The 16,821-nt window shown below is 45.7% G+C and overlaps 1 protein-coding gene across 4 annotated transcripts in view; it reads left to right on the forward strand.

The window, feature by feature from the left end:
• TRPC4AP (transient receptor potential cation channel subfamily C member 4 associated protein) overlaps nucleotides 1–16,821 on the forward strand; it is a 59,625-nt gene that overhangs the window by 37,129 nt on the left and 5,675 nt on the right. For 2 of the 4 annotated variants that reach the window (XM_081148918.1, XM_081148916.1), the window contains exons 9-13: nucleotides 4,050–4,216; nucleotides 8,173–8,304; nucleotides 10,198–10,256; nucleotides 12,444–12,545; nucleotides 16,460–16,543. In XM_081148918.1, coding sequence (XP_081005044.1) covers nucleotides 4,050–4,216; nucleotides 8,173–8,304; nucleotides 10,198–10,256; nucleotides 12,444–12,545; nucleotides 16,460–16,543 — 544 coding nt within the window. The remainder of the gene's footprint in view (nucleotides 1–4,049; nucleotides 4,217–8,172; nucleotides 8,305–10,197; nucleotides 10,257–12,443; nucleotides 12,546–16,459; nucleotides 16,544–16,821) is intronic. The other 2 variants (XM_081148919.1, XM_081148917.1) reach the window with 1 other exon arrangement.

Below are 16,821 nucleotides of genomic sequence, written 5' to 3' on the forward strand. Positions count from 1 at the left end.
TTCTTAGGAACCCAGAGAGTTCTTGCTGTCTCCTCTTTAGCCCTCTCTTTCCTCTCTTCTGAGGAGTAGACTGCCTAGTAAGTGGGTAGGATCCTCGTCTCAGCTCCAACTACCTGGTAAAGGAGTGGCCCATCTTGGGTCATTTGCCCAACCCTGAAGCATTTGACTCTGGCCAGTTGGATGGGGTCAGACGGTACAAACCCAGGAATTCTCACTGTAATCATGCAGATAAAATTGAATGGAGGAAATTGTGGGATGGCAGTGTGCAGAGCTCTGTGGACCTGCTTCTGCAGGAAAACTAAACAAAACATAAAAAACAGTGACAAAACCATCCATGTAAAGTCTCTAAAAATTGTTCTACAAGCATACAGCAAATGAAACATTTCTTCAAGAAAATCTACTAAAACTCAGGAAGAACAGTGATCGAGTCTGTGACAGTAGAAGTTATGATTCATGGAGTTCCACTCTGGGCAAGCGTGGCAGAAAAGACAGGCTCCCGCAGTCACAAAAATGAATTTGTTATCATTCGGAGGGACAGGGTACCAGCTTTAGAACCCCCTCCAACTCCATTTGAAGAGGCTAAGTTCTTGATTGCGTGTGGCCATGGGGTCAGGGACTCCTTTCTTACCCGCTTTTTTGAGATTGACATAACGTTGAAAGTTTAAAGTGTACAATTTGTCGATCCTCACTCAAGGATATTTTTTTCCATTGACTTTTAGAGAGAGTGGAAGGGAGGGAGGGACAAGGGGGAGAGAGAGAGAGAGAGAGAGAAACATTGATGTGAGACACAGACATCTATTGGTTGCCTCCCACACACAGCCCACCCGGGGCCAGGGATCCAACCTGCAACCCAGGTAGCTCCGTGCCCTTGTCTGGGAATTGAACCCACAGTCCTTCGGTGCCAGGGGCCAACACTAACCACTGAGTCACACGGGCCAGGGAAATATATATTTATATATTTTTAAATGATTTCCACTACAGCTGTAGCTGTCATCTCCATCCCATCACATAATTACCATTTCTTTCTTGTGCTGAGAATATTTAAGATTTACTATCTTAACAACATTCAGTAAGTATATGATCCAGTATTATTAACTATAATCATCATGGATCCCCAGAACTTGTTAATCTTATAACTGGAAGATTGTACCCTTTGAACAGTATCTCCCCATTTCCCAACCCCTGGTAACCACCACTCTACTGCGTTTCTCTGAGTTTGGGTTTCTTAGATTCTACATATAAATATCATATGGTCAGTATATATCTTTTTCTGACTTATTTCACTTAGCATAATGCCAAGGGCTCCTTTCCTCTACATACCTCCATACTACACGTAATATGGAAGCTCTACTCTAGTCCAGGCCTGGCAGGCCAAGAATTCTTTGGTTCTTATCTCCCTTTACTCAGCTCAGTAGGACAGAGGTTCCACACAGGAAGACTAGAAAGTACTGGCTCCCCTTGGAGTAGTGACACCAAGACTTTGCCAGGAACAGGGGGAAGTAATAGGTAAGAACAGAATGTGAGGAAGTTTGAGTCTAAGGGCATTCTTAAAAACAATGTAGATTTTGGTGTTAAGCAAATTAAATGGGGCTGTTAGCTCTTTTTGATAACAAAAAGCCAAACCATATGCCAGCTAGTTTACCAGAGAGAATTGGGAAGAGACAGCTAAGAAGAGCTCTTCTGAGGTCAAAACAGACCTCATTCTCAAACACTACCCCTGATTTCATTGAATTAGACTCTGGAGTAGTTTATGCCTCAAGGCCTTGTCAAAAACTGTAAAGCATTCAGCCAGCAATTCGGGGAGCCTGACAGCTGAGTTGCATACCAGGTGAGGCAGAAAGCTTAACAGATCAGAAAAAGAGCCAGTTAAAGAGAGTCCTGCTAAAATACTGTTATCCAGGGAGACTGTGCACATGCCCAAGGCTACACTCTCTGAGTTCCAGTCCTTGGAGTAGACCTCACTAAAGTAGGCTAGCCATGTCACTAAACAAATAAGAAACAGCAAGCCCTGAGGGAAGAAGGGGAATCACTATCCACAGTTGATACAGTATTTACCTACAGTGTCTAGTTCTTAACAAAAATTAAGGGACATGCAAAGAAACAGGAAAGTATGACCCATACACAGGAGAAAACTGTTATCAGAAAGGGTCTGTCAGAGAGCCCACATGCCACTTAATGCAAAAGAAAGCATTAAAGGATAAATAAAGGAATTAAGATTGTCACATTGAATTTTTTTAAAAGATCCAATTCAATACAGGCTACAGGAGACATACTTTCTATTCAAAGATAGAAAGAGGTTGAAAGTATAGAAAAAGATGTATTATGCAAAGAGCAATCATAAGAATTTGGGGTAGCTGTACTGAATGAAAGAGACCTTAAAAATGTTATCAAAGCTAAAAAGGGACATTTTATAGTAATAAAAGGGTAAATCTGTTGAGAAGATATAACTGTTATAAACATATATGCATCTAGCAAAAGAGCCAAGATAAATAAATAAAGCAAAAATGAACAGATTTAAAGAGAAATAGACAATTCAGTAATGATAGTTGGAGACCTTAGCATCCCATTTTCAATAATGGATAGAACAACTATACAGAAGATCAAGGAAACAGAAGACTTGAACAACACTGTAGGCCAACCAGACCTGATGGGCACATATAGAACTCTGCATCCGACAGCTGTAAAGTAGCTCTATTGGTGCCTCACAGTCATCCTTCATTCAGCAGCTGGTCTTCTTCCACAGCTGTGATTTTATATTAGTGACATAATATGGCTGGAAAAAATGGTTCCAGTCTGTAGGGTGGAGTAAGTTAGGTTCTTGTATCATGATATCAACATGCAGAAGTCACCATGCCTTTTACATGCACCTTACCTGTATATATCTGATCACTGCTGTCTGTACCATGCGCTTTTCTGGATTTTGTAAAAGGCTTCTAGGGCAACAAGTCCAATAGGAGCTCTGAAGGACCTTAGTAATTATTGACTTGCCTTTTCATCTTTAAAATGAGGGAAACTGAGGGGAAGTAACTCTTGAGGTCTCCTGATTCTGACCAGTGACCTTTCAAAATAATAGGGACCTGAGAATGAGGCTTCCCAAGAATCAGGTGCTGTTCTTTTTGTGTTCTCATGCAGTCCTCAGTAACTGCAGCATCCACAGTGGCACTGTGGTTATTCCCAGTTTATAGAGCAGCCTAAGGCCTAGTGAGGAGGTGACTTGCCCAGCCAGCAAGTTGTAATTCCAGAGCTCTCAGTCTTTGTCACTGTGCTCTTCCGCCTTCCTAACACTACACTCCTCTGTGGCCTGCGTGACCCACAGATACTTTTTTGTTAAGTGGGTATAGAATAAGTGAGAGGGTTTACCTAAAGCCCAAAACACGGTGCCTGGCACATAGCAGATGTCCCATAAATATTACCTAGCTCCTATTCTTGTTACTAACAATGAAATTGGGTGAAGTGAAAATCTACTAGTAGATAATATGTTTACCTGTATCACTAGCAGCAGTTGTGATGCACAGGCTGCCTTAGAAAGTTGAACCTTAGAAAGTTTAGAAGGTTATTTGAAAAATGGGGTGGAAAAATCTTTAAAAAGAATTCCTCCCAGTCTTTCAGCAGTGCCTTCTTGTGGAACCTAGACAGAGAGGGACCAACTACTCAGTCATTTGTGACCTGAAGAGAGTTTGATGCAATTTGCTGCTAGACATCTGTCTGGGCACTTTCGGGTCAGGGAAGGGGTAAGGTCTGGTGGTGGCAGGAGAAAGGAATATGGTGGGGAAGTGATGGGTCACATCCCTGCATTAGCTGTGTCAGAACATTTTTAGGGTTGGTTAAAGTTGGTGAGCTAGAGCTGCAGAGTCCATTTTTCTAAATTTCTAAGCCTGCCTGGCCCCTGGGGGCCTGGAGGGAGTTTTGTGGCTTTCAGGGTCTTTGTCAGGGACTCAGGGCCCAGGGTCATGGTTCTTTTACCTCAAGTCTATTCAGAGCTGGTTTGAGGAGCAGAAACACATTTCCTCACAAGCAGTGACACCCCTCTCTTCCGGTGGCTGTCTCAGCCTCCGTCGTGTTCCCTCCTCCAGGGGCTCCTGAGGAGAACGGCCTGCCTCACACTTCAGCAAGGACCCAGCTGCCTCAGTCCATGAAGATAATGCACGAGATCATGTACAAGCTGGAGGTGCTCTATGTCCTCTGCGTGCTGCTGATGGGGCGCCAGCGGAACCAGGTGGGCCCCTCCCCGCGTCTCAGAGCAAGGAGTCAGGAGCAGGTGCTTCCCAGGCGTTCGTGGGGTCTGAGGACTCCACTCGGCTGCCTCTCAGAATGGCCCTCTAGCCCAGAAGGCGTTGGGGTGGCTCTCTCTGTTTTACACGTGGGAAACGAGTCTGATTCCAGAGCTCACGGCCTTTCCACTGTACTTTGCTGTGGGCAGCTAGGCAAAGCCTTGGTGCCCAAGGCAGAGCGGGCAGTTTAGCTGTGTTACCTGGCCTTGTCAACATGAAGAATAAAGGGTCTGTGATTGGCGAGATGACTGCTCTGTAGGTGCGCTGGAGGAATCGCCAGTCTGATGGGGGCTGGGGTGGTGGGCCAGAGCCCAGCTCTGTCGAGTTACGAAACCAGGCAGCTCCCAGGGTCTCCAGGTGTGCTGGGGTTCTCTGAGCCTTCAGGTAGTTCCAGGAGGGAGGCGCAAGGGCCCTTACCCTGCAGAGGGAGAAAGGGCTTTGGAGGCGTGCAGCATGTTCAAGGTAGAGAAGGAGCCCTCCTGCCAGCTCCAGCATTCTCCTCTGGATGAGACCAGGCATCGGGAGGGGTGAGTCGGGGAGAGGAGGCCGGGAGCTCGATAGTCCCTAAGCACCTTTCTGATTCAGACACGACTAGCACAACAGCTCTGTGCTAGCTAGGTGCGGTTATCTCCATTTTACAAGTGAGGAGCAGTTTTAGGTGGGGTAGACAGGGAAAAAACTGACTGAAAAGGTGACATCTGGCATGGCAGTGTCCTGAAGAAAGTTAGGGAGCCAGGCATGCTGACCCTCGAGGTAGCCTGCCAGGTAGAGGGAGCAAGCCCCTGAGGTGGGAGCATGCCTGGTGAGTTAGGAGACCAGTGAGGGAGCTGGGGGTTAGGGGGTGGGTGAACTGGAAAAGTAGAGAGGAGAGGAGGGCTAAGGGGTTGCAAGGAGCCAGACTGCATTGGGCTTTCATGGGCCACGCTAAGGACTTTGGCATTTACTCTGGTGAAATGGGAAGTCATCCCTGTGGCTGCTGTGTGAGATGACAGTAGCTAGGACCTGCATATTGGTGGTGGGTGTGGTGAGAAAGGCTTGTGTTCTGGATCTGTTTCGAACGTAGAACATGTAGGATTTGCTGATCATTTGGATGTAGGCGTAAGAGAGGAGTTGAGCATGGCTTCTTGAGCTCCCTCCAGGGTTTTGGCCTGAGTGGGAGATGGGTGGATTTGCCATTTACTGAGATGGGCAAGGAGGGTAGGACTAGGGTGGGTAAAGGGGGTGGGGGGCCACGGGGAGGAGGTGAGCAGTCCAGTCTGAACAAGTTAGTTATGAGGTGTCTATTAGAATCAGCACCGGGATTACGCACACCTGGAGTTAGGGGGGAGGTCGAGACTGGAGGTATCACTTTGGGGTCATCAGCATATGGTTGGCATTTAAAAACTAGGATCTCTCTGAGTGAGATCCCACCTTGCCGTCCAAAGCATTAGGGCTCCTTCCTTCGATATGGAATGTATTTGTTATAAAAAATTACAGTCATAATGTCTTACATGTGCTGAGTGCTTTTACTTTTTTGAGGCCCTTTCAAAAAAATTCATATTTGAAATTTCAGGTATTTGGTAAGTTATACAACAGGGAGTTATTCTCCTCCCCCCCCCCCCCCATGATGCTTAAGAAAACCAAGGTGCAAAAAGGGCTGTCATCTTGGTCGCCAAACATCAGTAGAGGCAGGATTTGAACTCTGCTGCCCTGACTCTTCTGTCCCTTCACTGTCACAGTTCCCTCCTTCCTCTTCTGTGAGCCATTGTGGTCTTTAAACTGTGATTACACCACTTCTTCCTGAGTAGGACCATTGGCTGGCTTCAGAATCCTGCCCAACCAAGAACCAGTGCTATGCTGGCTCATCCTCATTTGTACTGTTAGCAGTTACTGAGTTCCCGCTGTGTGCCAGGCACTATGGGCACATGGACTCGCAGGCCCTGCCTAGACTAGGATGGCAAGGGCAAGGCTCCTCCAAGAGTAGCCTTATTACTATGCATTTGGGCCCAGTTCTGTGACCAGTCTTGGCTAAACTAAAATCACTAGACTGGAGGAAATGCTCCCCACATCTGTAAATTCCGTCCCTCTGATGCTAATGAATGTAATCAATATAGCAGTCATTTTTTTTTTCAGCACATCCTATAAGTCAGGCCTGAGCATCCCCCATAGTACCTCATTGAGTCCTTTCAGCAGTTAATTTCCCATCAAGGGACTTGGGCTCAAAGAAGAACATTGCCCAGAGTCACAGAGCTTTGTCAGATTCTTGTCTCCCACAATAAATGCATGGCTGTGGTGGGCTGGGGAGGGACAGCTTTAGGATCAGGGCACCGAGTTAGGGTGACATCTTCACCTCTGCCTTGCCCAAGGTGGTCCTGCTGAACTTCTCTTTTACTTCGTAAGATGGGAATTAATAAGCACTGCTGCTGTGATCATCTGTTTACATATGTTCTCTGACTTCATTTATACAGCAACCCTGAGAAGAGACGATAATAGCTTCATTTTGTGTTGTGTGAAAATTATTTTTAGTAGGTGAACAATTCAAGTAGTTCTGTATTAAAAGGTATAAATAAGTACAATGAAGCCTTTCTCCCCTCTGATCCTGAACATTCTGGTTCTTCACAAGCATCTAACTTACCAGCTAGTAACATGTCCTTTTAGAGACCTTCTTTGCTTATAAAAGTAATATTTTCCTCTCATTTTTTAAAACAAAATCAGTAATATAGCATGTACACACTTGCTGTATTAATATTATATCTTGGCGAATGTTCAGTTCACCACCTGTGAAAGACCTTCACTCTTTCACTGGTGTCATATCCCATTGAGTGTGTGTGCCATCATTTATGCCACTGTTCCCCATTGAGAAAGTAATGCTGCCATGAGTATCTTTGTACATGTGCCATTTAATATTTATATGGATCTGCCTGGGAATAAATTCCTAAAGTAGAGTTGCTGGTCAAAGGGAATATGCATTTGTAATTTGTAGAGATACTGCAAACTGTCCTCCCTCTGCAGGTTGCAGGTAGTACCAGTTCCCTGCCACAGCAGGGTGGGAGCATGCCTGAGGCCCAGCTTACCAACACAAGATTATAAAGCTTTTCTCTGCCAGTCAGAAAAAGTACAAAATTAGGTGATTTGAATTTCTCTTAATATTGTAAGTGAGGCTGAGCTCTTGGCATATATTGAAAAATCTTTTATGTTTTCCTGTCTGTATCTTATGCCCATTTTTTCTGTAGGGTTGGTCTTTCTGTTTCAGAGATTTGTAGGATTCCTTATAGAGGAAATTAGCTTTTTGCCTGAGTGTGACACAGATTGTCAGTATGGTCCCATCTGTCATATTTAACGGTGACTTTGCTTATTGTGAGTTTTGCCATGCAGAATTTTAAAAGGTTTGTGTGGTTGAATTCAACAATCTTCTCTTTTGGCTTCTAGGTTTGGTATAATACTTTAGGAAGTCTTTCTCAGTCTCATTATTTTTTAAAAAAAGCCTTTGCATAGATTTTTCTAGGACCTTTAGAGTTTCACTTTATTATATTTTTATCTTGCCTTCACTTGAAATTTATCCTACTATAAAGCATGAGGGCATTTTTATTTTAATGATATGCAGAGGCAGGGAACAAATCAGAAAGGTTAGGGAATGTGCTTAAGGTTACACAGTTTGTATGTGGTGGAGTTAAGAGACAAACCCAGGGTTATCTGAATCCAAAACTCATGGTCTTAAAAGAGGACCTCTTGTACTCCTAGGATATTGTGAGGATTAATGAGCAGGATAGGGAATGTGTGGGTGTTTTCTGTAAGCCTCAACACTCCCTACTGGACTGTTGCTTTCTTTGTCCTGAAGGACGTTACCATATAAGCACGAGGCTTTGCTAGATTTTTTCCTCACGTTAGTCTTAAAATGCTTTTGCCTTCCTACCACATCTAGGTTCACAGGATGATTGCAGAGTTCAAGCTGATCCCTGGACTTAATAATTTGTTTGACAAGCTGATTTGGAGGAAGCATTCAGCATCTGCCCTTGTCCTCCATGGTCACAACCAGAACTGCGACTGTAGCCCGGTGAGCAAGGGGCCCCAGGAACAGATGGGCTTTACTTGCCAGAAGCAGTTGTTTCAAGACCTGCTCTGGACCCTTTGAAACCTTAGTCTTTGAGAGCAGAGCAGAAACCGCAAGTCCTAACCTATTAATCCCATAAGTGGAATCTGCCTTTGGGAAGGATCGGACCCCACCCCTCCGCCTATGCAGAAGTCCATCTTGGGGGGCCTCCAGCCAGCTTCCCTTTGTATACCTCAGGGGTGGGGGGCTCACTTCCCTTGATGTGGGGCCATCCACTCCATTATCTAACAGCAGTTTTCCTCATTCTGTGCTCTACTGCACTAATTATATCCACTGATAGTTTTGCCTTTAAGAACCACACACCAGAAATGCTCTGCATCCAAAAAGGGTTTTAGGATGCTTGCTTTTTTTAAGGGGTTGAGGACTCTCCTCTATCTTGTCTCTCTCACTGCACCCTAGAGAGAGCAATGAGCTGGGAGTTGGGAGGCCTGTTGTGCCACTTAGCTTGTTGGGAGAGCTTGAACAAGTCACTGAATCTCTGAGCCTCTTTTCCTTTCTTTCTTTTAAATATGTTTTTATTGATTTTTAGGGAGAGGAAGGGAGAGTGATAGAGAGATAGAAACATTGATCGGCTGCCTTCTGCACCTCCTGCCCCCACTGAGGGTCAAGCCTGCATCCCAGGCATGTGCCCTGACTGGGATTCGAACCAGTGACTCTTGGTTCATGGGTCGACACTCAGTCACAGAGCCACGCTGGCTGGGCTGAGCCTCTGTTTCTTGCAAAAGGAAAATCACCCTTCCTTGCCTGCTGGCCTCACGCCACATGGAGGCTTGGCCACCAGCAAAAGCTGGAAAGTGCTCTGGGACTTAAAGTGTCACATAGCTGTCAGGGTCTAGTGCCATGGATTCACTCTGGTCTCTGCACTACGTTCTGGAGATTTTCCTTGGTGCCTTATATTCCTGTTTATCACTTTTTTCTCTGGCCTTGTCAGAGTTGCCTTTCAGCCCATCCATTTGAGGATTTAATTTCAAGTGAATATGCAGCATTTCTAGACATTCTGTCTGGCTCTTTGTAAAAAATGACTTGGTCTTTATTCAGATTATGTTAATGTTTTATTCTTTTGCATTTTATCTCTTTTTAACTATAACATGTATTTTTATGGTATCTTTTGGATTGCTCTTGGGGTACTAATACTTGTGTTTGAGTCTGCAGACTCACCTTAGGGTGGAGCCTTCCCTCGTGTTCTGTGATGTTTACAGAGAGGTCACTTTTAGGGGGCTTGTTTTCCCTGTGAGTGCCTGTGTAGCCTGGGCCCTGGAAGATTTTTATACAGTACTTTGCTTTTGTATGCCAGGTACTCAGGACTGTTCTCCTGACTAGCAGCACTCTCAGAGACAGGCTCTTTGCCCACCCCCTGGGCAGGCAGGTGGGGGTTTTCTAACCCACCTTTCACCAAGTGTGTTCATTTCCCAGGCTTTATCCTTGCTCACGATTCTTTCTGGTCCCTGCAGGGCACTAAAAACCCAAGCCCTGGTCTGGATGAATCTTGTTTTCATTTTTCCACCATCAACGCTTGTGCTTAGTGCTCTGAACTCAGTCCTTTCTTCTTTTCTTCTTTTCTTTCTTATGAACTTAACCTCACATTTAAAAGAATTTGTTATTTTTTAATCCAGTATGTTGGGGGTGTTTTTAGCAAGAAGAGTCCACATTAACTTAATCTGCTATTGGCCAAGCATGGAAGTCAACAAAGGGTTTTCTGACTAAAGAAACTTCTCATTGTGCATGAGGACAGAGGCTCAGAGAAGCAGTGACATGCCCAGGCTCTCACCAGAGTGTTTGTTTTCTTTGGAACATTGCGACTATGGTTTTAACATCAAGGGTGCACCTGTATTTTAGGACATCACCTTGAAGATACAGTTTCTGAGGCTTCTCCAGAGTTTCAGTGACCACCATGAGTAAGTATGAGCTGTCCCTGGAAGGAGAGTCGTTGCTCTGTCTTCTCTCCTCTCTTTGTCCCATCGCTGACCTCAGCTCAGGAGGAGGACCTGGGAGCCGTGACAGTGCTGTCACGTGTGGCTGCACTTCATGATACTGTAATAACAGCTGCCATTTGTCCAGCCCTTCCTTTATGCCAGGCACTACACTGAGCTGTCCCTTACCTTTGCAGCTACCCTAGGAAGTGAGTACAGGAGTCGTTGGCCCTTTGTTAGCCTTGGAGTCAATATATCCCTCAAGTGTCTGTCCTTTGAACCAGGAGTGGATGACTTGGCTATTCATAGGGGCCAGCAGGAACCTCAGATGAGCAGAGTGGGCTGAGAATTTGCTTTTTGAACAGAAGGCATATTTTTCACCTGCATAAGAAGATGTGTTCTTTCTTTTTTTTTTTAAACATATTTTGCTCTCTTTTTTTTTTTTTTCAGGAGAGTGACTCTCTATTATAAGGAAAACAGTGCAGGGGAGATTGAATGGCAGCTAACTCTTGACCTTGGCAGTGGGGAGACAATGTGCCAGGGACCTTGATGAGCAGGAATGCATAGGCAGCCAGTGCACAGCACCTGCCAGCTATTGGTAGACAGCAAACTGGCCCACTGTTGACTAGCTTCTGAGTTTTTACCCTAAGGAAAGACAGAAATGAAGATTAATGTGAAAAGTCCTGCTTTGTAAATGTCAGTTTAAATTCTTATGGCACATTGTACATGCTCACAAGAACATGCCTGAGTACAGGTATGGCCCAGGGGCCTCCACGTGCAACTTCGTCTGGATCATGTTGACCATCCTCTGTGAGAGCTGCTCTGTGTGAAGGCCTAGGGAGTGTATGAACACTCTGAAAAATGGCACCAGTAGGTTCTGAGCATGTACTTTTTTTTTCTGAGGAAGTGGGCCCCTAAATTTCATGAGACTCTTAAATCTGCACACTTCTATGTACCAGGCACTGTGCTAGGCTCTGGGGAGACAGTGATGAGTGAAAATATCTGTGACCCCTGCTCTCATGAAGGATACAGTCCTTGAAGGGAGAGAGACATTAATCAGAGGATGGCACCACTGAATGTATAGTGACAGTGGAGATAGTATTGAGGAGGAAGGGAACAGCTTCTGTGAGAGAACATTTGATAAGGGATCCTGACCTGGTAGAGAGTGGTCAGGAACTCTTCCCTGCAGAAGTAATTTGTCAGCTGAGATCTGAAGGGTTGATAGTACTAAAATGGGTGAAAAGGAAGAGTGATGAGAGGGTAAGTATTCTAGCTAGAAGCGTGGTGTGTGCAGAGGCCCCTGCAGGAGGGATCGTGGTGTGCTCAGAAAGACCAGTGTGGCTGATAAGCAAATGGGGCGTGCTTGGCCTAGGGTGATGCTGCAAAGGTGGTTGGTGGCCAGGCCACAGGACCTTGTGGGTCACGTTCATGGACTTGGATTTTATACATTCTAAAGCAGTGCAGTACTCTGGGAGCATTTTTAACAGGTGATTAATGTGACCAAATTCCCATGAATATCACTCTGAATGCTGTGTGTGGAGTCTGTCTCTTTGGGGAGACCATTTAGAAAGCTGGCTCTGTCCACATGACTTGGGCAGTGATAGGCCTGGATGTGAAGAGACTGTAGCAGCCGACTGAGGTCTCTTGGTGGGATGCTGGAATAGGGCCAGGTTTGAGAAGTACAGACATACCTCGGAGTTGTAGCTTTCGTTCCAGACCACCACAGAGCGAGTAACACAGTAAAGTTCATAATATTTTTGCTGGTAGAGGGTTTTGCCTTCAATTTGTTTAAAAAGACTCAACATCTGTGAAGCACAATAAAACGAGGTATTCCTTTAAAATGATGGGTTTCATTTGGACATGTTAGGTGGAAGTGCCTTTGAGAAATCAAATAGAATGTTCATGGCAAAAGAAAGGCCTGAGATGCTAAGGAAAGAGGCCTTGTTAGTGAATGTGGCAGGCAGAGGGGTGGGGTTGGGACCAGGGAGATTCCATAGCCTGAGAGTCCATGCCCCTTCCCCAGTGTCAGCTCGGGGTACAAGGTGTTGGGGGAGGGTACTGAGGTGGTTCTCAGATTCTCCCTCTCCATAAGAAAAGGGCAGGGGACTAGCCCATTGCTGAGCTGGCAGCTCCAGTTCCTATCCTTAACCCCCTGCAACCCATTTGTTTCAGGAACAAGTACCTACTGCTCAACAACCAGGAGCTGAACGAACTCAGTGCCATCTCTCTCAAGGCCAACATCCCCGAGGTGGAAGCCGTCCTCAACACTGACAGGTGACATGGCCTACACCTCACCCTGGCTGCTTGTGCACCCTGGGGCACACAGATAAGTGCATGGTGATGTGCATACTTCTTTCTCACTCACATGGAGCTGCAGTGTCCTGAGGGCTCCCATGTGCGAGGCACTGTCCTTATGTCACTTGCATTATGTCATTGGAGCCCCACAGCAGCCCTAGGAGGGAAGTGCCATCATCACCTCCACTTTACAGATGGGGGAGCAGGGTCTTGGAGAAGTCACCTGCCAAAGGTCATATGTGCTCTGCTCCCTCCACTTGTCTTTCACCTTTACAGACATCCTCCTTGATTGCATGGTGGCAGTTGCAGCCAAGCAGGGCAAATAGAAGCAGCCCCCTCATCCTCAGCAATGTCCCATTCACTGGGTTATGCTTGTCTCATTGGAACTGGGCAAGGAGGTCACAGGCTTATCGGGTCAGGGAAGGGGGGGGGCTATTTCCAGCACTAGGAGTCATAATTCCCCAGCTTTTTTTTTTGAGGGAGCAGAACTGTGTTCCAATGAAATCTTACACAGTCTCACCCTAATGTCTATAGTGGATAAAGTAGAGCTGCTTTATTTAAAGAGAAAGTTTGAGGGCCCAGAACCCTGGCTTGCTTCCCCTTTCTTCCCAATGATGCGGCCTGCGTCATTTTCTCATCTCCTGCCTTTGCTTTCTAGACCAGGAAGCTGAGGCCCAGTGGCACAGGTACTTGTCCAAGGCTGGCTGGAGCTGGACCCCAGGGGCCCAGGATACTCCCTGCCTCACCCTACTGGCACAGACTTTGCCTCATCTGGTAGATTCTGTCATGGCCTGTTCCCAGCCCACTTTTGGTGTAGATAGCCTTCCCTCCAGTACGTTTGGGCCGTGTCTGACTCTGGATGTGTTTCTGGCCTTTGATCACTTGCTAGTGGGTCTGGGAATGGAAAGGTGGCCTGAGATGGGATATGAATGCACTTGGCTATTCATTTCTAAGACTGCAGGGGGCCATGGAGTGCCCAGGACACAAGTAGAGCAAAAGGGGAGCCTGGAAATGTCCCCACCTAAGCCAGTGGAGAAACCAGCCCCAGGGCTCCTATCAGCCTCTCTGATCTGCCACCAATGTCCCTGTCTGTTTTATTTTAAATTTTTTCAGTATAAAATGTTTCTTAACAGCATTTAATTTTGGATTTAAGTGGTTCAGCTGTTACATATTGGGTGTAGATTTTTAAAAATAATTTTTAAATTTTTAAATTAAAGTTGACATATATTAGTTTCAGATATACACCCCAGTGATTAGACATTACATAATTATAATGTGATATAATTGATTGTCCTGATATATCTCTTACCCATCTGACACCATACATAGTTATTAGAATATTATTTACTTTATTCCCTTTGCTGTACTTCACATCCCCATAACTATTTTGTAACTATCAATTTGTACTCCTTAATCGCTTCACCTTTACTCATCCTCCCAACCCCCCTCCAATCTGGCAACCATCAAAATGTTCTCTGTATCTATGAGTCTCTTTCTGTTCTGCTTGTTTTCCATTTAGTTGTTCATAGCTGTGTATTTATTGCCATTTTATTCATATTTTTTATCTTTTTTTTCCTTCTTCTTAAGAGCCCTTAACATTTCATGTAATACTGGTTTTGTGGTGATGAACTCCTTCAGCTTTTTCTTGTCTGGGAAGCTCTTTGTCCTTTGACTCTAGATGGTAGCGTTGCTGGGTAGAATAATCTTGGTTGTAGGTCCTTGATTTACATCACTTTGACTATTTCTTACCAGTCCCTTCTGACCTGCAAAGTTTCTGTTGAGAAATCAGCTGACAGTCTTATGGGAGCCCCCTTGTAGGTAACTAACTGCTTTTCTCTTGCTGCTTTTAAGATTCTCTCTTTGTCCTTAACCTTTTGCATTTTAATTATGGCGTGTCCTGGGTCATTGGGACCTCTTCAGGTTCATCTTGTTTGGGACTCTCTGTGCTCCTGGGCTTGTGTGTTTATTTCCTTTACCAAGTTCAGGAAGTTTTCTGTCATTATTTTTTTAAATAGATTTTCAGTTTCTTTCTCTTTCCTCCTCCTGGCATCCCCATGATGCAAATGTTTGTACACTTGAAGTTGTCCAAGAGGCTCCTTATACTGTCTTCATTTTTTTTCTTCTTTTTTCTTCTTACTGTTCTGATTGTGTTTTTTGCTTCTTTATATTTCAAATCAATGATTTCATTCTTGACTTCATCAACCCTATTGTTGATTCCCTGTAAATTATTCTTCATTTCAGTTCATTTAGTGTATCCTTCATTTCTGACTGGTTCTTTTTTATGCTTTCTATGTCCTTTTTTATGCTGTTGAAGTTCTTACTAAGTTTATTGAGCATCCTTATAACCAGTGTTTTGAACTCTGCATCTAGTAGATTGCTTGTTTGTTTTGTTTAGTTCTTTTTCTGGAGTTTTGTTCTGTTCTTTCATTTTGGACATGATTCTTTGTCTTTTCCTTTTGGCTGCCTCCCTGTATTTATTTCTATGTATTAGGTAGAACTGCTACATCTGGGCTTGGTAGAGAGGGCTAATGTAGTAGGTGTCCTGTGGCATCCAGTGACACAGCCTCCCTGTTCACCTGAGCTGAGCACTCTGTGTGCGACCCCTGTGTGGTCTGTGTACCCTCCTGTTGTAGTTGAGCCTTCATTGTTGTTGGCATGTCAATGGGAGGGATTTATCCCTAGGCCAATCAGCTGCAAGGAATGACTATGACCACTGTGGAGAATCAGCTGTGCAGGGGTCCATTCCATGGAGCAGGGCCAGGCTCTGTTGCCTTCTGGATCTACCCCTTGAGTGTGTCCCTTGTGGAGGTGGTTGGGTGGTGCTTTGACATGGTCTGAAGCTGTCCACCGGGTATAATAGCTTTGGGGCCTCCCTCAAGGTGCAGGCCAAGGTCAGCTGCCACCTTTGTTCTGACTTGGGCCTCCCAGCATGAGCTACAAAGCGATGTGCAGATGGCTGCTAATTGTGCTGGACTTGGAGGTGCCCAGGAGAGGCCAAGCTGTGAACCAAGGCGGGCTGCCACTAGTGTTGGGCCTGAGGTCATTTAGTGAGAAGTATGGGGCATGCTAACGCCATATGCTGCTTGTTTGAGAGATTTTAGGAAAGTCTGAAGCATAAACCAAGATAGGCCATTCCTATGGAAAAGCCACTGGAAAGAGCTTGGGTGGGCCAGTAAGTTGGGTGGGGTAGGGCCTCAGGGAATCACCAGGGCAGAGTAAAGAGTGTGAGCCAGGTTGATAGAGACTCAGATACAGTACCTGTGGAGAAAGGGCTCAGAAAAGGAACAACAGCCTCTGCCAGCACTTCTCTCTGGGAGAAAGCCACCCCTCCAGCTCTCGCCCTGATGCCAGACAATTCATTTCCTCCCCATATATCCCTGTTGCTCTTCAAACTGCTGCTCCTGCACTGAAGCTCAGAATGAGTGAATCCAAGGTAGTCCATGCCTGGACCCGCCCTTTAAGAGGAACTGCCTGGGACTCTAGCAGCTTCAGCCTCCCTCAACCGCAATCCCGACTATTTTTTACAGCCAGAAATTATGGGGACTTCTCTTCCTGGCACTTGAACCCTGGGCTGGGGGGCCTGGTATGTGGCTGAAACCCCTCACTCCTCAAGGGACCTCTGCAGCCGAAATATTCCTCCTGATTTTTTGTCTGCTACACATGGGTGTGGGTCCTACCCATGCCGTGTCTCCACCCCTCCTACCAATCTCCATGTGGCTTCTTCAAATTCCTAGTTGTACGACTTCCATTCAGCTAGATTTCAGGCAGTTTTGAATGATGGGTGTTGTGTAGTTTAGTTGTAATTTTGATGTGGTTGTGGAGGATGCAAATACCGTGTTTACCTACACTGCCATCTTGACCAAAAGCTGGTATCCTTGTCTCTGTTATTTCAGGAGTTTGGTGTGTGATGGGAAGAGGGGCTTATTAACTCGTCTGCTGCAGGTCATGAAGAAGGAGCCAGCCGAGTCATCTTTCAGGTAGGTCTGGGGACAGGCATCTGCCACTCCTGAGGGCCCAGGAGCCAAGTGTTTCTCAAGTGGTTAGAAATACCCCCTTTAGTCACCAGCTTCCACTCCAGCGTCTGGTGACTGTGGGGGAAAGGGGGTTTGCCTGCCCTTTTCCCTTTGTTGACTTAGCAGGTACGTTTTAGCTTCTGCTGTGTGCCAGCAGTGTATTTCAAGAATTGACCGAGCATTCATCAAGGGCCCCTTCTGTGCTGTGCTGGGGAGGTGGGAGAGAAATAGCAGATTCAGCC

The sequence above is a fragment of the Miniopterus schreibersii genome, assembly GCF_964146895.1.
Source record: "Miniopterus schreibersii genome assembly, chromosome: 10".
NCBI lineage: Eukaryota > Metazoa > Chordata > Mammalia > Chiroptera > Miniopteridae > Miniopterus > Miniopterus schreibersii.